The following is a 20453-nucleotide window of genomic DNA, read 5'->3' on the forward strand; positions in this document are numbered from 1 at the left end:
TATGTAATTCAGAACCATGAGTAAAGTGATATACCTTTAAATTCCTTTTTGTCATTATAGTTTGGTGGCAAATTAACATGTTAGTCGTCTCGTGACTTCCACAAAATTCCCTGTGTGCTGCTGATAAAAATAGAAGACAATAGTGAAGGCAGTATCAGATACTTGGTGTTTTTTCCTTTCCTTTAGCTGGGTCTGTACACTACAGTACACTATAGTACACTACAGTAGTAGCATTGTTTGTCATTACAGTTAACAAACTGGGCAGTGGTACCACAATTTCTCTTTAAACCTATCTTTCTAAATTGTGCACATGTGATTACATGTGTGTTGTGTACACATCAGAGTGGAATGTACTGAATCATGTAAAGTGATCATGAAGGCATAAAGTCATGACATTATAGACCAAGGTTATCTAGCTATTTAAGAAGCTATGGTTAAGCTAAGGTTAAGAAGCTATTCTTGTGTACATTGTTATAATAACTGCCAGAGTTACTGATTCATTGATTGGTTCATTGATTGATTCATTGATTGATTCATTCATTTATTCATTGATTGATTCATTAATCTTCAGTAAACACTTCATTGTGTTCAGCGTCACAGTATATAATGCTATTAGATAATTTGAAATGATAAATGATATTTTTAATACAAAACAAATATTTATGAAATAAAGCTGAATTAATGATAAATCAAATCATTTTTAAGGCATTAAAACAGTTTGTATCTGTACTGATTCAGGTCACCTCTCCTCAATCAGGCATCGTGTTGCTTAGCTGAAGCACCATCAGGCTGTGGAGCTAAGACGGAGTGGAGTGTTTAAGCTGATGAGGCAAAGGACTCAATAGCACTGATTACTGCATGCCATGGAGGGCAAATAAGGATTTCTCTGTGGTGACCACTCAGTCTTATTGTTCTTGATAATAGTAAACTAAGAAATATCTAAAGAAAATCTGAAAAACAAATTGCAGGTTAAAGGCTGCTGTCAGAACATATTGCTCAACAAACATAGCCATGAAATAATCTTTATGCCCCATCATAAAATACTTGAAAGGCTTGGTTGTCACACATGAATCATTGTGAATAAAAAATTGGACATAGAAATGTATGTGCTGTGTCCTGCATACATGCATTTGATATAATAGTAGTGTATTAGACTATTTATATTTTGGAAAGGTTTTTTTTGCTTTCATCAATTTTTCTACAAATAGTAACACCAGACGTTTACCTTCATAGTAAATAAACAAAACACGGGCATGCTCAGAAGATTTTATGGTTACTTGGTGAGAAGTGTGGAACTGAATGACCTGAAAGACCTGATATAAAAGTATGTTGGCCTCTATTTCTTGTTGTGTGGACTTCACCAGATATATAGTGAGTTCAAGGAGAAAGCCAAAAAATATTAATTGTTTGTTTGTTTATTTGTTTGTTTTCTGCCCTACTTCATCATGATAATGAACTAGTCTTGCAGGCCTGAGGCCTATTGATTTTAAACTGTGAGGCAATATGTCTCGCCAAGTTTGGCCACACGGTGGCACTACAGTGATCTAAACAACAACAACAACAACTATTAGCATGAAAGCGACTCTGCTGGTCCAGTTACGAACAAAAACTCTTGAACTCTTTAAACAGTCCATGTGGAAAAACAAATAATTGTGCGTCATCCTAGGGCAGATTTCTAACAAATTTTGAAAAGGCTCCAGCTGCTCAAATGTTTGACACACAATGTGTACAATTATAGTTTGTAATTTGCTGAGACAAACCTTTTAAATTTAGGAACTTTTCACTAACAGAACATTAATTGTAGTAAAACGATCATTAGATTCACAAGGTATTATTTATTGATCTGAACAAGGAGCGAGATGGAAACCTAAAGCTTTTGTTCTCAGTGCTTAACAAATGCACAGTTTTTATAGAGACACATGAAAAAGATTTTTATTTTGAATTTTATTTTAAATCTATATAAAAGGGCTTCAGGAAGGAACCATGCCAATACAACAAACTTTGTTTAAATGTCACACACACACACACACACACACACACACACACACACACACACACACACACATACACACACACACACACATATATATATATAAATCTCAGGGCCTCGGGCCGGCCACGACTGAGGTGCCCTTGAGCAAGGCACCGAACCCCCCCAACTGCTCCCCGTTCGCCACAGCATAAATGGCTGCCCACTGCTCCGGGTGTGTGTTCACGGTGTGTGTGTTCACTGCTGTGTGTGTGCAATTTGGATGGGTTAAATGCAGAGAACAAATTCTGAGTATGGGTCACCATACTTAGCCGTATGTCACATCACTTTCACTATCACTTTCATCATTCCAATATTTTTAGAGGAGACTGAATAACAAATATAAGAACTTTGAAAAAGTCGGGTTAAGATTTTGCTTTTGCTTTACAGAGCCCCAGGTTTCCCACATCCCACATTGAGAACCATGGTTACAAACGACTAATTACTATTTACAACCACACAGTTGTCCAATGGTTGTCCATGTTGTGCTTAGATTCACAAATTCTGTGGCCTTGATTATTTTACCACCATTTAATTTGAGCTGTTTAGCTCTATCTAGCTGATAACAACCTGTCTAACAACCTAGTGTGTCATAAGCAAGTAAAGCACAATCCAAAACGGTTAAAGAAATCAATAAATACAAGAGTCAGCCAAAAGAATTTTGTAATGTATACACAGTGTCTTTTCTGGACCACTACAGTGTAGTGCTTATACACGATGAGTGATTTCCAGACTTATCTTGCTTGTCATCATAACCTTCGGCAAGGTGTGCCTTGTCTTATACATATGAGTTATGTCAATGGCATCATGCGAAGTTCTACTAAAAGACTTAAGTGTAAAGTAAGTAAGTGAAGTGAAGTAAGTGTCCTCTGTGTAAACATTTACATTTTACTTCTTAGACATCTTCCATAATTTCACAAAACACATGGCTTAGGCTGCATGTAGCCTCATTTTATACAGATTGTTTATGGTAGCTTATATCAATATATCGATACACATTATTAGGTTCATTGCGTTCTCTGTGTTTAATGATTAACTACTGAAGAGAGCAGGAGTGGCTGTAAACGTCCAGTACAATAACTTTCTTTGCTTTTGTACCAGAGATCGAAAGGCATGACCTGACTTCAGTGTACAAGGATATCTGCCTTGCATAGGATGGTTTATTGTTACATTTTTTACATTTTCCATATCATAGAGAGATGTCATAACTTAGTAAGTAATATTTTTATATAATTATGTATAAACTAATACATCAAGAAGAGCTTGTGAACTACAAAATGTGATAGTGTGCATATCTCTTTGTTTAACATGTTTAGGAAGAAATATCCTGTTTCATAAGACTCCAACCATGGGCAAAATTAAGAAATGCCTGGCATTTACTGTTTGTGTTTGGATTTTTGGGAGCTTTCTCTTGTGTTCAGGTAAATTTGCTAAAAACAGGTGATTGTAGCACAGTCTATATGCAATCTTCCAAATCTTTTATGTCTATATTCAAAAACATTTAGCTTCTTTTTGTTATTGTGCCATTGACATATATTTATTAGCTGATTCTACGCACATTTTTTTCATAACCATATCCTAATTTTGTTGATCTTTCAGTTTCTGCCAATCCCAGCCTCTGGGGTAAGAAAGTGGACTTTCTAGGTGTGGGGTTTTGTCACTGGCAGCTGAGCAAAACCTTTTCTATGCCGTCTTTAGTGGAACTGAGTGTGTGTGCTGACCTGAAGCGATGGATCTCCACTACAGAATGGACTGCTTTTGTGTACAATAAACCGGGAGGACAGAATATCGAGCTTGGCTTGGGTGGAATGGGGGGCAATTTGAAAGCCTGGCTTTTCGGGTATGAATGGGTGATTGCCCATGACCTGCCCCTTCAGAGTTGGCACACGATTTGCCTCACATGGTCAAATCTCAATCGAAATTTCCAGTTGATTATTAATGGCACAGTTTACTTTAATTATAAGGTAAATGAGTCATTGCCTAGTAGCTTGGCTCCGAATGGCACGCTGACTTTGGGGATATCTCACAGAATTGTTGGTGGAGTTCTGGATTTTGAGACCGGAAAAAATTTAATTGGGGAAATGACACTGTTCCGTATGTGGGGATTTGTATTGACTCCCCAACAGCTTACTGATTTGAAGTGTATTAGTGGAAACATCGTAACCTGGAGCATGAATACCTGGGAGTATCAAAGCTGTCCACCTATTATTGACAACAAGCTAAAGTGTGGTGAGACAAACTTTACACCATATTTACATTTGACGTTTCTGTTTCAAAAAGTTTTGTGATTTTACAAAACTACACTTAATCATGAATACAATGAATACAGTTTGTGAATATTTGACATTTATACATGTTTTGGATCTGTTTATAAATATAAAGTTCTAATTCTTTCTCTCATTTCAGAATGTCCAAAGTATAGAATAAATATGGAGATATCCATTACACAAAAGATGAATTATAATCTAAACATCATTGAGATCAAAGAAATCACAGAGCAATGGGTAAGAACAAAAGAGCAGCATCATTTTCTTTTTTTTTTAATCACATAGCGGTACATTAAACCCTGCAGCATATTAAACAGATGTCATGAAATGAAATGATGTCAGATTGTCTTTTCCTTTTACCCTAATACAGCTTAAGGACATTTTCCCTCCAAACATTTTACTGAATTATGTGTTCATATCACATCTGAGGTAATTTCATGTTTACTATAATATCTTAAACCTTTTTATGCATCTTCATGATCTGTTTTTACTGATGATTTAGCATGGATTTGTTTTTTTATTTATTCTGAATTTACATGCACAAGTTTCATTTATTTATTTGTCTTTTGTCAACAATTCTATAATGAAAGCATTTATTGTTTATATCTACCTGACGCTGAAATCCTTTTTGTTCAAAATAAGCCAAAGATATAAAAAAAACAGTCAACTCACTGAAGAGAAGAACACTGAAATTAAGGTACTGTAGCTCAAATGAATGGACAGATAATGACATATTATTGCAAAGTTTTGAGATGGGAAGCATATACTGTGTTAATAAAACATTGTGCATCTGTGCAGGGTGGAAGAAATCTGTTACCTAAAACAGAATGGTAAATTGAATACATGTGTTAATACACATTCACACAGCAGAATCAATTCAACTTATCTTATTGGATCATTCATGTCTGTTTTTCATCCGCTAAATGTTAAGGTTCAGAGCCCTGGTTTATATGACGGTGAGTCCTGCAGCTGCTGTAGATGAGACTCAGGCTCTGCTATGGACAATGTTAATACCCACCTACAAGCACAGTGATCACATCAGCGTACATACTGATCTGGCCTCTGTAAACATCCTTCCACAAGGTAAGCCTGTAAATATGAGTATCTGTTTCTCAAGAAAGATCAATTCTTTTTCATCCTGTTTTAAGGCCATTGTTGAAAATTTCTAGAGCTCTACAGCAACAGGCTGTAGCTATATCGCAAATAATCATGCAATAGTGCTGAAAAAAATTGCTGTATGAAAGAATATTAAGATTTAAGTCAGAAGTTATTATTAAGATTAGATGTTAAATTGTTAGATGGCACCGTAGGGAACAAGGTTATATAATTATAGACATTAAGAGGAGACAGATCTGGTCAGTTATGACCTTAGTGTAGATAAAACCTTATACTGAAAATATCCTTTGGCACACCAATTGGATTGATAATGTTTTAAGTTCAAGTTTATGTGTTTATTTGTCACATACAACAAACTATACCATATATAATTCTTTAATTGCAAGATCCTGAGCTGTACAAATAAGCAGAAAGGCACATAAGGTGCATAGGATGTGTAACATTAACTGCACAACAACAATAACAATAATTATCACAATTAGATTAAGTATTAAGTATAATTATATAACTTTATTTACAGTGTTAAAAATATAAGGAATCTATAGGGAATCAGGAAACCTATACAGGTTTATTAAAAATATCACAGTATTTGTCACAGCGCATCACTACTGTTTTGTTGATTTTACACTCATTTATTTTGTTCCTTAATTCCATTGCACAGTAATGTTATGCTTTTTGGTTTGTTGTGATTTTATAAAACAAATTTAGCTATATTTAAAAATAAAAGTAGTAGAGTTGAAGTTGAAGTTGAAGAACCAGTAGTACTCTGAGCGGAGATATGAATCATGCGATGAATCAGGTTGCCAGGTCTGTGGTTCCATAGCTGGCTGAGCATCTTTGTCACTGGAAGTGACATGACAGTATTAATACACCTTAATGTAATAAACACTGATGATTGAAGTCTTTTTTAATTGATGTTAAACATCTGAAATTAAAGAATCATTAATTCATTCAAGTCGGATAAGCGGTAGAAAATGAGTGAGAGAGAGAGAGAGAATTCATTCAAGTCTCTTCAGTTTACATTTAACAAACACCAATAAATATACAGTGATTAATAAAGTTAATGGTATGTTAATGATCGTTAATTAAGGGAACCTCAATGTAAAGTGTCATGAAGAGTCTCATGTTTTATTATTTCTATTAATAATGGATATTATTAACCTGGAAAATCTTTATTTTTTCCTTTATCAGATTTTATAGACACTTTTTGTAGAGTTCATATGAACCTTACAATGAACGGCTCTGTGGGGGACACAGCTGAGACCATTCTACTCTGGGTGAACAAGCACACACACACACACACACACACACACACACACACACACACACACACACACACACACACACACACACACACCCCTTCATATTCATTGGATGCTGCTTCTAAATGAAATTCATTTTTTTGTCCTAAGCTTCAGCCAACATTGGGAGGAAGCCACAAAATGAAAGTTTTAAATTTCAAGCTAACCAGTGTTCCTAAGTAAGTGATGCATAAATGATTTTTTTTTTATTTAAATTTGGTTGCCTGAATAACTTTAATGACTTTAATGATGTTCTGACTGCATTTGTGTGTGGGTGTCTTCTTTCCTCCCGTCCTCTCTTACCTTGGTGATATTGATGTCACAGAAACTATAGAATGAAGAAAGCATTGCCAGACTTCAGGTACCATATTCAATATTATAGCTAATGAACTGCATTATGTTGTAGATCACGGGATTTAACTGTCAACAACGAACAGAAAAGTTTATGGGTGTTCATGTTGTATATAGGTATAGCTGCACCTTCCATGTCCAGGTCCCACCTTCAATGGATGTCACTGAAACCAAAAAAATTCTTTTTGACCTCTTAACGAAAGGATTTGCAAATAGTACCCTCACAATTAATGTCACACATGAGGAGATCATCATCTTAAACATAGGTATGACTTACACGGCTCAAACACACACTCTACATTAGAAATAAACACTCTAAGAAAATACGTTGTACCTGTAGAGTACAGGTGAGACACACAAGACCTGTAGGTCAAACACGGCCCACTGCCCCGTTTCTTTCTGCTCATCTGAACTTCTATAAATATTATTCACATGGCCTATAGTGACTTCAGTGATCTGTATGTTCAGTGAGTGTTAAGTGTAATATAGAAATATTCCAGAGAAACAGCATGCTTTAAACAGATGTCCTTCATCAGCTCTGTAAGTGGAGTGTTTCTGAAGCTTTGAGATATGAAACGTGCTCATTTAATACCTATATTTAGAATATTAATCTGTTTTTTTCTAAAACTTGCTAATTATTAGCATCTTTCAAAAATGTACTTTTTCAAATCCTTCTTTCCAGAGCCTGGGTTTTGCCTAGAGGATAAAACTCTAACAGTTTATGGACAGTATATTTGGCCCTCCACAGCAGCTGAGGACAAGTATGAGATGAGGTGTGAGAAGGGAAATGAAGTTGCTGTAAGACTTTGGTAAGAATGAAATGAATGAAAAGCCTTTATTATCATTGTATTTTTCTGTATACAATGAAATTAGGAGCACTTCTCCTGTCTGGTGTTATAAAAAAAAAGTAACCACTGTGGTGGCAAACAATAAATAAGACACTATAATTTTCAAATATATACAAAAAGTGACTGAGTAATGATATTTCACAACATTATCATACTTTCAATGAAATACCTGGTCCTTTAGTCCAAGTTAACGGACCAGTGGCAAGATCACCGCCAAGGTCTATTCCTGGGCAGGGAACCAATCCAGCCAGTGAGGGGTTAACTCTCAGTGCTGGTCTCATGACCAGATAAAATGGGATGGTTGTGTTAAGGAAGAACATTTGCCATAAAATCTGTGCCAAATCCAAATATGTGGCTCAAAAGATGACAACAACAACAACAACAACATTATATTCATTGCTTGATTGTCTTCAGCTTTGTGCTAAATCACTTACTCCAGCACTTGTGTTTCACCACCAAATGTTCTTTCTATTTTACATAAGTATTATTATATATTATATATTATTATCAACTGGAAATATATAAAATTTTAAATCAAAAAGTAAAATAAAAACAAGTTATTTCTGCTCATATTACGTGATATTACATAACAGATGATTTAGTGATTTGCAGATGATTATTAGAAATTCTCAGTTAATTCTAAGAGCAATTTAACTTTTTTCCACAAAGACTTTTATCACAGTGGTAAAAGCCTCTCAATTGATTCTGCTTACGTAAGATTTTGCGTCACAGGGTACTCTATATACAGTATACAACCTAATGCTTCCTGGAGTAATTGATTTTTTTTTTATTTTTTAACAAGCTTAAGACAAGCAATATGCCTCAAAGCAGAAATTAACTTTGAAGATAACGCATGTAAATTCAAATACAACTCAAATATTAATCCTCGGATAGATCAAGATAACAATGAAAATTTAATAACTAAGGTACAGCTAATTTATTTTATGGAGCCTGTGTTCACTATATGATGATGGCAGTGTTAGCTTTGGGTATGTTTGCTTTTGGGTTGCTGTCACTACATGGAAGAAAACCTGATTGTAGTTCTCTGACCTCTCTGTCTGACCCTGTGTATAGTTTATATGGAAAAGATCATGTACGGTAATATAAATTCATGCAAATTTGTAAATTTAAAATGCAATATGCAGTAAAATCATCTTTTTCTGTTGTTGATGATTAATGTTGATTCACTGTGCAGTATTTTTATATATTTTATATATAACCGCACAGTGTGTATATGTGCAAATACTTATAATATATACATTTATATTTTTGAAATATTGTAAAATGTTATATATATTTTTGTCCCACAGTAAACTAGATGGCAGCACCGATGCAGCGATTTGGGATCCACCAGATTTGTCCATGTGTGAGAAAGTTGTGACAAACATCGGTGACTTAGAAAGTGTCACAGTTACACAAAGTAAATGCTTTATATGGGATACTCGGGTCTGATAATTTACTTCTTATTTATTAATCTACAAATAAATCAATAAATTATAATCTGTTGTCTTACAAATTTATGTGATTATATAGTACTATAAAGACTTTATTAGTAGTTATATAAATGTAATGGCTTAGATGTTAGCACAATTGCATTTCCCCCAGTCCAAAGACTTGTGTTGTAGGCTGATCAGCATGTCTAAAATGTGTGTAATTATGCCCTACAATGGGTTGGCACCTCCCTCGAGGGTGTCCCCTGCTTTGCAAGCTAATTCCCTCAGGGTACAATCAAGGATCCTTTGACGGATTGTATGATTATATTGTATATTTTTGTCGATAGTTCTGGACAACATTCTATCTAGCCTTCCTTAATTATTAAGCTCGACATATTATCTCAATATATGATCTGGAAGTGCTTCTGCTTTTCCTCTCCACCAGACAATTCGGCTGACATTGTGGTCATGATTGAGAATTTATTGCAGAACCAGACAAACCTGAGTCCTTCTGAACTGGACACTGTGTTGCAGAAACTGTCTGATGTCACACATGTTGGTATCATGACCACTCAGTTGGCAAACAGCATTATAAACGTGGTTTCAGAACTCTTTTTCTCCACATCTTTTCTTTCTGAAGCTACAAATGAGTAAGTAAAGCAACTCTTGGTTTTGTATTTAATATCTTACAATGGTGCGTTTGCAGTTAAATTGTACATTAAACTAGTTGAAAAAGTCTGAGATAGTCTCAGAGATAGAAGTTCAGAGATAGAAGTCCTCATCTTTCTGATGACATGCTAACATCATGAAGCATTGATGATGTGGATACACAAAGAAAGCCAAGCCTGTACGCTGTTTCTGACTGTTACATTACATTTTTCTTCTGTGGTTCAGAATAATTTCGATCACTGACCAAGTAGGATCTAGGTTGGATTTCTCTGGAGAACTTCACAACACCACAGTTCCTTCACTGGCACTACAGATCATCAATCTAGATCCACAGCTTTTCCAAGGACTCACATTTGGAGTTTCCTCATTTCAGACAGGCCTTCCTCCTGAGGTGAAACCATCTAATAAACCCTTGAATTATTACTGAAACATCTAGATGGAACACGGAATGGAATGGCAACATAAAGATAAGAGAAAAGATGTACAATAACCAAGCTTGTATTGAATAGCAGCATTTTTGGAATAGATCTTGTCTCTTCTCTTTTGTAGATATTTTTTAACCAGAACTTTACTGAGCAGTCTGACTGTGGCACTGTGGCATCCATATCCTTACCTCATGCCCTGGAGAACTTTTTCCCCCAGAGCAACAGAAGTCGTGTTCAGTTTCATTTCTATGGTACTGAAAACCTATTCCAGGTAAAATTAACCTCCACCATTTGTAAATTCTTGTGTTATATCGCATTCTTAACAAAAAATGCTAAACTATACAATTGCTTGTTACTGGTACAGCTTTAACAACATTTAACATATAAGGTATATTCTATGACACAGATAAAATGTACCCTTGTAGGTATGACCCTTGTGGCATATAAAATTAAAAAAATAAAATAAAATACATGGATTCACCCTTCTGTAGGACCAGCTGAGTAACCTGGTGCTGAACTCCTATGTGGTTTCTGCCAGTGTAACCAATGCCAGTGTGAGTGACCTGAAGCAACCAATCATAATCACTCTCCTTCATCTTCAGCCCAAACAGGTCTGTAACAATATGGAGGCTTTAATTGCAAGATTAATAATTTATTCTTCATCATTCCCTATAGTTGTCATGTTGCATTTCTCCAGTATTCTTAAAATAATCTACCGTTTGTTTTTAGGACCGGGACATGGTCCAGTGTGTCTATTGGAATTCAGAGAAGAACTGTAAGTTTCAATTCTAATAATTCATTTATTTATAATTATAATCTATCCATGGGATTAGTGGGAACCTGCATCTTATATATGATGTGTTTGTTTGTTTGACAGATGGAAATGGTGGCTGGGATGATACTGGATGCCAGGTTAAATATAGCAATGCCACTCATACATCATGCCTCTGTTTTCACCTCACACATTTTGGAGTGCTGCTGGTAAGCAGATTTTGTGTATATTCTATTATACATAGCATATTTTGAATAAATGAATATTTGAATTTCACAACAACCCACCTCTCTATTCTCTCTTATCTTTCAGGATATATCCAAAACACCCATAAACCCCAAAGATGACATGATTCTAACAGTTATCACATACCTGGGCTGTGGCTTGTCCTCCATCTTTCTCGGCATCACTGTGCTGACTTATATGGCCTTTGAGTGAGTAAGGATTTAACAGTGATGTTATTAGCATCATGTAAAAGATTGCTAGTCCCGTAATATTAAACCTGTCCTTTGCTTTTGTTCTACAGAAAGCTGCGACAAGATTACCCATCTAAGATCCTTATCAACCTCTCAGGGGCCTTGCTGGGTCTCAACCTGCTCTTTTTGATTAACTCTTGGCTTGCTTCATTTAATAACTATGGACTGTGTATTGCAGTGGCTGCCATTCTTCACTACTTCTTTCTGGCCACATTTACTTGGATGGGACTTGAGGCTATCAACATGTACCTGGCTTTTGTGAAAGTCTTTAATGTCTATGTTCCTTCCTACATCCTTAAGTTTTGTGCTCTTGGATGGGGTGAGAGTTTTGAGAATATATGTTTCCTTTTCAAATTCATCAAATGAAAATGTATTATAAGGTATCATATACTGAACAAAAATATAAATGCAACACTTTTGTTTTTGCCCCCATTTTTCATGAGCTGAACTCAAAGATCTAAGACTTTTTCTACGTACACAAAAGGCCTATTTCTCTCAAATATTATTCACAAATCTGTCAAAATCTGTGTTAGTGAGCACTTCTCCTTTGCTGAGATAAGCCATCACATGGGTAGCATATCAAGATGCTGATTAGACAGCATGATTATTGCACAGGTGTGCTTTAGGCTGGCCACAAACAAAGCCCACTCTATAATGTGCAGTTTTACTGTATTGGGGGTCCGGAGGGGTCAGAAATCCAGTCAGTATCTTGTGTGACCACCATTTGCCTCACTCAATTTTAACTCTGGCACTAGGGTTGAAAAGCATAACAATGTTGCTTAGGCTAAATGGTTTGGATACAAAATAATTATATCTGAGTGCTGCTAATATCTGAATCATTCTTTCCAGGCTTACCTCTGATTATTGTCAGTATAGTTCTTGCTGTGGATAAAAACTGCTACGGTACCACTCAATCCCTCTCATCTGCTGAAGAATTTTCATCTTTGTAAGTGTGTTTTAAGCTATATACATGGCTTTGAGAAATTTCCCCATTGTGGGACGAATAAAGTTGTATCTTATCTTTACTCAGAGTTGCCTCTATGAACACCTCTCTGTGTGCTCCCGTTGTGTTTTGCAGCTGCTGGTTACAGAATGACGTAGCATTCTATGTGAGTGTTGTGGCATTTGTGGTGCTGATCCTGGTCTGCAACATCAGCATGTTTGGTGTGGTGCTGGTGCAGATACGAGGCATGCAGCTCACTAAAGATGCAGGTCGGTGCAGCAGAATGCTACATGAAATGCGTGTGATGGCCAGTCTTACCTTTCTGTTGGGTCTCACATGGATGCTGGCTTTCTTCACCTGGGGCCCGATGCGAGTCCCTTTCCTCTACCTCTTCTCACTCCTTAATACTCTTCAAGGTAAGAAAGCAGCAGAAGTAAACTATGGTGTGACATAAAAGTCCTCAAAGGTACATTTTATGAAATGATAAAAATGTAGGAGTTTTTGTTGAATTTCCAAAGTGTAGACAAGTTCACACATCATAAAACTGACATCTTTGCTGTTTTTTGGCCAAATTCATGTCAAAAAGTCAAATGGGTAAACACAAAAATGTAAAACCATGAGACATTAATAGCTATGCTTTTTAACTCACAAAGCCACTGAACTACCGGACATCTTTGTTTTTATTTCAGGCTTTTTTATATTTCTGTTCCACTGTCTCATGAAAGAGAATGTACGTAAGCAATGGAGAATTCACTTATGCTGTGGACGATTTAAACCCAGTGGCTGCTCAGGTTGGTATTTAAGCTCAAGAACATGATTTTTCCATTTTTTCCCCCACATTTTGTGTCATCTAGCATGCTAATTGAGATGGAAATCTGTTTTCCTTTTAACCTTAGACTGGAGTGGTTCAGTGACGCTGGGTGGTAGAGCTAAAAGTGTGAAATTGGATCACATTTCATCTGAAACTACAAGTGAACGGAAGATTTCCAGTAGCAGTCAAAAAAATGAAAATTAAAGGAGAGAGATGGCAGCATTCACCGCTCAGGCTGGAAATTGCATTGCGCAAATTTGACCCCATATGTCTACTCAACCATAATGAAGCGATTTATTCTGTACAATTAAGTCAATCTCTTCGCCAACACTTTTATTATGCAGTCTTTCTATTATGCTTTTTTTAAAACATCAGGCTTCTGTGTATTAAGGTTGTTAATGTCAAGAAACTGTATGTTGTTGGTAATATACTGTATTCTACAACTTCTGGTGGTTACAAAAGTGTAAAGTGTGTACATCAAATCATTTGTTGAGATAAAATATACTTGGCTTTATGGGTTTTGTGTGCTCTACAAAATACTTTAGATGTAGTGATGCAGTTGACTCTTCTGCAGCATTAGTAACAAGCACAGACTCAAACACACATCGTAACAGAGCATATGAGCATACATAATATAATACTTTTATGTTTTATTACTTTTTTGCAACATTCCCAAACTTATTTATACTATGTATTTATAGGGCAAGATACTGAGTTTTTTATGCTCCAGTGGAGATAAACCTGATCAATGGCCGCATTGCTTAGGCTTGGGACATCTTCGGCAGGCACTTACAGAAGCTTGTCCTAACTTTAACCAGCATGTTAAATGTACTTTGCAGGCAATGGGATCACAGGGAATAACTCAATTTTTGTATTTTAACAGCAGGGAACAAATCAAACAATAGACATGGCCACTGAACCTTCTAAAAATATAAAAGTAAGCATCTTGTTGTAGCAGGAGTACAGGAAGCCACAGTTGTAAAAGTTTCACCTGACACATCGCGGTGTATCCAGGGTAACTCTGCTATGCCACAATGTGAAAGATTTGTTAGAAACTTCTTATACACTATTTGTAAACGCACTAATATTTTGTGATCTGATTAAATGGCACATGCTGGCTACAACAATAGATGGAGAAAAACTAGGGTTGAGATCAAATCTCCTGGTATACATACCTGTAGAAAACTGTGCATTGGTACTAGTATCTGGAAAGGCATTAGCAGCTTTAGAGGACCAGGAGGCACCAGACTGTCACCCTTTTCTGTCTGAAACATGATTTAAACATGTGACCCCAGTGCATGAATCGCTAAACGTGTCCAATGCAATGTATGTGAATATATGCTGTAAACTTTGGGCTCTTCTCTTTATGGTTCCTAAACTCATGCATTGCCCCACAAAGGTATAAGATCAAGCCCACTGTCATCTACTGACTGCAGAAGTGCAGTTGCTGCTAAACCAACAGGAAATACATAAATACATGAGCCAAATTTCCTGACTGGGACCTTTATATTCTGTAGCCATCCTGAATATAAGAAACCTCATTTTAATTATAAGTAGCAGTTTTTGTGTGCTACGCATACTGCTTATGATGCAAGCAATGAACAAGACTATTGATTTATAACAACAGACTAGAAAGATGCATATTTTCAAATTCCTGTTGCACAGATTGCTCAAGTTCCAAGCACTGTGACTCATTCACAGTCCTTTATTTGCATATTCTGTTGAATCTACTAATAAGACAAAATAGTTATAACAAAGCATCTAAATTAAGGACTGTGCATAAGATTTAATCCAAGTGCTTATAACCTGAGCTATTTGTGTTCCACCTCCACAGGTAGGTGTGCATCAGAAAGAAAGAAGAATCATCATTTGTCATCTTTTAAGGCTCAGACTGGAAATATGCTAATTTATAGGGCCAAATACTAAAAAGCATTGATATGTTGACACCCTAATATATTCACTCTCATCATTTATGTGAAAGGCATGACACTTTATAATCAAGAGATCTTCTGGAGCAGAGTATAGTTCATAAAGATTTATAAATGTATGGAAGCCTTTTATGGACATAGCATGGAATTCTTCTCTAGATTTGTACTCCATGTGTCCTACATACAGCTGTGGATCCTACATTGCACTCCATGTGTCCTACACAGCCCATCTACTTCAGTGGACCACCACAATTAAAGGGAGTTATATCATAAGCAAGGTAATAATAATAATAATAATAATAATAATAATAATAATAATAATAATAATAACAATAATAACAATAATAATAATACTAATAAAATATTATTATTATTATTATTGTTGTTGTTGTTTTGTTATTATTATTATTATTATTATTATTATTATTATTATTATTATTATTATTATTATTGCAACCTCATTATTTGTTTTAATCACAAAATAACAAAATCTGTTCTTCACATAAACAGGATAATTTGTTTTCAAAAAAATGTCTTCACATCAAGACATTGATGTTCAACTATTCAAAATATTTGGTTCAATAATTTAATATGTACAGTAATATGCAGGAGAATTAGTAAAGCCACAGAGCTTTTATTTCTGAACTTTCCACTCACAGAACGCATTAAGTCCAAATAGTTATTTATTTGTTTATTGAGGTTTGACTGGGAGACGTTCAATGCTTTCTAACCTATTCAAATAGACAGACAAGTCGGCTAATAACTATACTACTACAGTAATAAACATAACTTTGATGGGGGTGTTGTGGTTGTGATTTATAATCCCTAGAAATAACCCTGGCTGTGATTCCTGGTAACTCACTTTAAGAACAACCAATTCAGTCTGCTGAGCTTCTATTTGCGGATATGCAGTGATCCTGGGGTCAGGATGGGAAAAAAAGGAGATTTGAAATAAACGATAGAGCCTTACTGTATGTAAAATAAACCTGATTTTAAAAAACAAAAGCAGTTTAAAGGTCATCAAACCTGGACATTTTTGTTTTTTTTGTTGAATGTGTCACTATAAGAGAGAAAAACCAAACACAAATCTTCTCTTGATTCCATTTTACTGGTGGGGAAAAACAATTCTTAAAGAGTAAAATGAACTGATGAGAGCAAGGTGAGTTGTAGTGTTGTAGAAGTCAATTTGCTTTTCTAAGAAGTGCGCTTTCCTTTTCTCTGCCATTGTGGTTTGACCAGTTCAGGCACATTCTGCTCATGCTGGAAGAACTGCAGAAAGAACACACCTGTGACGGGCATCATTAAATAAAGACGCTAAGACTTTCAGTAGAACCCTGTGTCTAAAAGCTGAACGAAAATACATATTGCTCACCAAAGGATTCTTTTTCATTCCAGCTATTTCCAGATGTCTAGATGAAATCCAGCTGCAAACTTTGAGCAGGCTCATTGTTTACTTTTCATATTGGACAGACCAGACATCTACTGCAGGTAAGAAAGAAGGCATGGCTGGAAATGCAGGAACTGCAGTTGTTACGCTTCTCATGGAAAAATATTATTAAAAGTTGCTTTTAGCATTTAATTATCTAATGTTTTAGCTTGGACAATTCATAAATTCAGATTATATGCTGATTTTCTTAAAATACATTCAAAAATGTACTGATTAAAATGTAAAACAAATTAAATGATCTCATGTACAGAACTTTTTGAAGCTTGAAGCAGTATTTAATTTTAAAAGACTTGATATTTTTGTAATTTCCTACCTGTTTATTCTCCTGTTTGTGCTCGGTGGTGTTCCATATTTGAGGCATGCCATGTATTTCCTTCTTGAAAGGATATATCCACACTATAACAATGTTAACATAATGTACTTTCTATATACATTTTAATGCTGAGTAAGAAATTTGGGGTAGATTCTAAGAATAAATGACAGCTCTATAGGCTAAATGTTTATGATTTTGAATGATTTTGAGACTTTTAGCTTCCCTCACTATCATGACCCACACAGTATGGTTGAGGCTTCAATGTTTTATCCATAAGAGACCGAAAACCTAAAATATATTTGTTCCTAATTTACACTTTTAATGTCATATACTTTGACCAGATAGACTGGCCAGGTAAATTAACACACACTGTAATCTCCAGAATCTCAGTAATGGATCACAGACCAGGGAGTCCAGTGGCTGGAAAAGCAGAGGAGCAATCAGGAAGTCTTCTCCTCACCTACTTCCAGGGAGATATTAATAGCATGGTAGATGCACATTTCTCACGTGCCTTAGAAAATCTCACCAAACCAAAGGGAGACATCACTAAAAACAAGAAACCCCGAAAATCATTCAAATCTGGTAACACATAGCTCAATCTCTAAATATTATAAGTTTAACATCTTATAAGAATACGAGGATAATGAATATATTGTGGCATGCATACAGTGAAGTATTTCTATTTGATGTGTTGCAGAGCAGCCAAGTACAAGTAACTGGGGCATGCAGTCGAATCTGTGCTTTGAAAGCACAGACTCTTCAGGACGAATTGAACTTGGCAGAAAAGAAGAACTGCAGACTAACCACCGTCTGCCACTTAACACTCCTGAGGAGAGCTCCAGTGTTTGGCTCGGTGGTCCACGACAGGGCACGAGTCTGGTGTTGCCTCCCATGGTGTATCCCTCTGCTGCGTCTGCTGAGGGTTTGGTGATGGCAGATCATCAGTACAATTCCCTATTAAACCTTCTGCACAGCGACCGGCCAGATCTGGGCTCCGTCATGGTAAACTCCAAACAAGATCTCATGCCAGGCTGGGCCCGGCATCCAGGATTTGGAGATCAGATGACTCCAGATCACAGCCTAGACTCTGGTATCGAAATTCAGACCTAGGTTTTGTACTACTAACATGTAAAATACACATTATACACAATTAGATTTATCATAGTATCCTATGTAGGCCTAATGTTTTTCAGTATGTCACTGTCCCGGTTAATTAATTGAATCCAATCATGCATGTTGATATATTTTATATAGAAACTTGTTTATAGCTCCAGTTTTAGTATGATAATATTCTGTTGTATTAATATTTAGTTTTATCATCACAAATCTGAATCTTTTCACATCCACTGTGATTTAAATGTAGCTGAGCTATAAACACAATTTTAATCAAGTTAAAACAATTAATTTGAAACAAATCTACTTTTATTTGTTTCGTATGTTTAATAGTTAACATGGTCACAAAGCAGCTTTACAGAAATCCATATGTAGACCTGGATCCCATACGTGTAAGCCGAAAGGCGACAATGGGCAAAAACTACAAAATGTAGTTAACAATAAAAAAGGAAACAAAAAACCAAAACTTAAATCCATAAAAGGGTTTGTGTTGTACAGAGGATTTGTTTTGAGTTGTTTCATGTCTGTAATTTTTCTTGTGTCTGTTTTTGCAGGTGTGCCAATGATGGAGAAGAAGGATCTATACTGGTATTAAGGAAGCACATTTGCAGTCGTTAGACACCTTTACGTAGGAAACAAAAACCCGATACTCATTATGAAGGAAGTCTTATCATTGTTTTACTTGTTTTAAGAGTTCAGAGCCTTGAAATGCTTCACGCAGAAGCCACTGCACCTGACTACATGCAGACAAACCTGTTTGAGAACAAGCTCATCACGTAGTCCAGCACAGCGACTTTTAAAAGAACATCCCTTAAGCTATATGGGGGTTGGTGGAGCATTTTCAAAAGACTTTCAGACAGCTTATGAAATCCAGGTAGTTCCTAGATATTTATTAAGTTAATCTTTTAATTACTTGTTCTTGTTTTAGAATTGTCGAGACAAAAAGGATTATCTCATTAAATAATGACTATATGGGAAACTTATGTTTGTTATTTATAAACAAAAAATAAACATATATGGATTTACGTGTAGTTGCCTTCTTGGGATTTAATATGAACTATAATATGGACATGAAAGACAAAATGAATGAGACAAAAAAAAAAAAGTTCAACTGAAAAACGAGTTGCACAGAAAAAACCTGAGATAGTCATCTGACAGGATTTATTTAATTTATGTGAGCTGCCCGAACTGATTTTTTGTTTAACCTTGTTGAAAATAAAGAAAGGTACAAATGTATGAATTTAGTTGAAGCACAACTGTTGTAAAATGTGTAAAATAATAGAAGCTGGAATAAATATGGTATGGGGAATAAAGTGTATAGAGTTTAAGTATATGACTTCTGTTAAAAATGTGTACAATGACTGCTGATATATCTTTTTTTGTGATCCACTGTATACCAGGCAAATAAATACAAAAATGTGTACCATGAATACTGACCACTATTTTTTTATCTATCCCTGGAAACTAGATGAGTTCGAGAATCGATCTAGAAAATTACTCAACTATGAGTATATAGGTCATGTGGTGAAAAGTACTTTATATTTTTAGTATGTCTACATTTGACTTTAATGAGAAAATGTCCCAAATCTAAAGAAGAGAGTTTCAGATTAACTTAACTAAATGCTGGAGTTTTGGTATCTTTCTAGGTTCAGTAATTAGCTCATGTTAATTCATAAAGGTTTCTAGTTAATCTAGTTCAGATGCTACTTACATGCTATCCTGAACATTACGTAAATGCTGTAGCAGCACATACTGATGAGCCAGAACATTAAATCCAATGACAGCTGAATTGATTTATTGAAGATTTTAAGGAGATTTTAATCTGTAATGGAGATGTAGGTACAAAAAAATGTAGGTAAGTTAAATTCTTGAAAATGAAAGTATAAGGATAGGCCATGTATATGTGTACACTGCAAATGATCTCCAATCCCCCTAAAAACGCACACAGACCTCTTCATGTCTTAATATTTCTAGAGACTTAATTTGAATTAAATGCAAATCCCCAACACATCAATCAATCTTTTACATGTCACAGTTTTTTCTTTTGTTTCCACAAAAAAAAAGAAAGATAAATGTTACAACAGAACATCTCTGCAATGTCGTGTAAAAGTCAAGAAGTTACACTGGAAGTACATGAGCACCTTGGACACAATGCAGGAATATCAACAGATGGCTAAAGTTTGAATTTTCTAAGAGTTGTGGAGGGAACAG

At 35.5% G+C, this 20453-nt stretch overlaps 2 protein-coding genes across 3 annotated transcripts; both read left to right on the top strand.

Moving 5' to 3' along the window:
* The first annotated feature begins 3127 nt into the window (after positions 1-3127).
* Positions 3128-13955, top strand: adgrg4a (adhesion G protein-coupled receptor G4a). 2 transcript variants are annotated; one of them, XM_060885668.1, is made up of 26 exons: positions 3128-3241; positions 3346-3450; positions 3629-4258; positions 4436-4533; positions 4667-4725; positions 4939-4993; positions 5095-5126; positions 5228-5379; positions 6604-6689; positions 6825-6892; positions 7039-7074; positions 7182-7330; positions 7747-7873; positions 9223-9332; positions 9791-9995; positions 10240-10405; positions 10564-10710; positions 10931-11050; positions 11169-11214; positions 11317-11420; positions 11524-11645; positions 11738-12006; positions 12537-12633; positions 12766-13046; positions 13320-13421; positions 13527-13955. In XM_060885668.1, the coding sequence occupies exons 2-26, from the start codon at positions 3378-3380 to the stop codon at positions 13643-13645; spliced, it is 3453 nt and encodes a 1150-aa protein (XP_060741651.1). In that variant the 5' UTR covers positions 3128-3241; positions 3346-3377; the 3' UTR covers positions 13646-13955. The 2 variants fall into 2 exon arrangements, with proteins under 2 accessions (XP_060741651.1, XP_060741652.1); XM_060885669.1 differs by having other exon boundaries at positions 3137-3241; positions 3340-3450.
* Positions 13956-16598: 2643 nt separating this feature from the next.
* On the top strand, positions 16599-19672 carry vgll1 (vestigial like family member 1). Its single transcript, XM_060885960.1, has 4 exons — positions 16599-16857; positions 17512-17711; positions 17827-18219; positions 18797-19672. Exons 2-4 carry the CDS (start codon positions 17522-17524, stop codon positions 18835-18837), a joined length of 624 nt encoding a protein of 207 aa, XP_060741943.1. The 5' UTR covers positions 16599-16857; positions 17512-17521; the 3' UTR covers positions 18838-19672.
* The last annotated feature ends 781 nt before the right edge of the window (positions 19673-20453 follow it).

Source organism: Tachysurus vachellii, chromosome 13, assembly GCF_030014155.1.
Source record: "Tachysurus vachellii isolate PV-2020 chromosome 13, HZAU_Pvac_v1, whole genome shotgun sequence".
Lineage (NCBI taxonomy): Eukaryota > Metazoa > Chordata > Actinopteri > Siluriformes > Bagridae > Tachysurus > Tachysurus vachellii.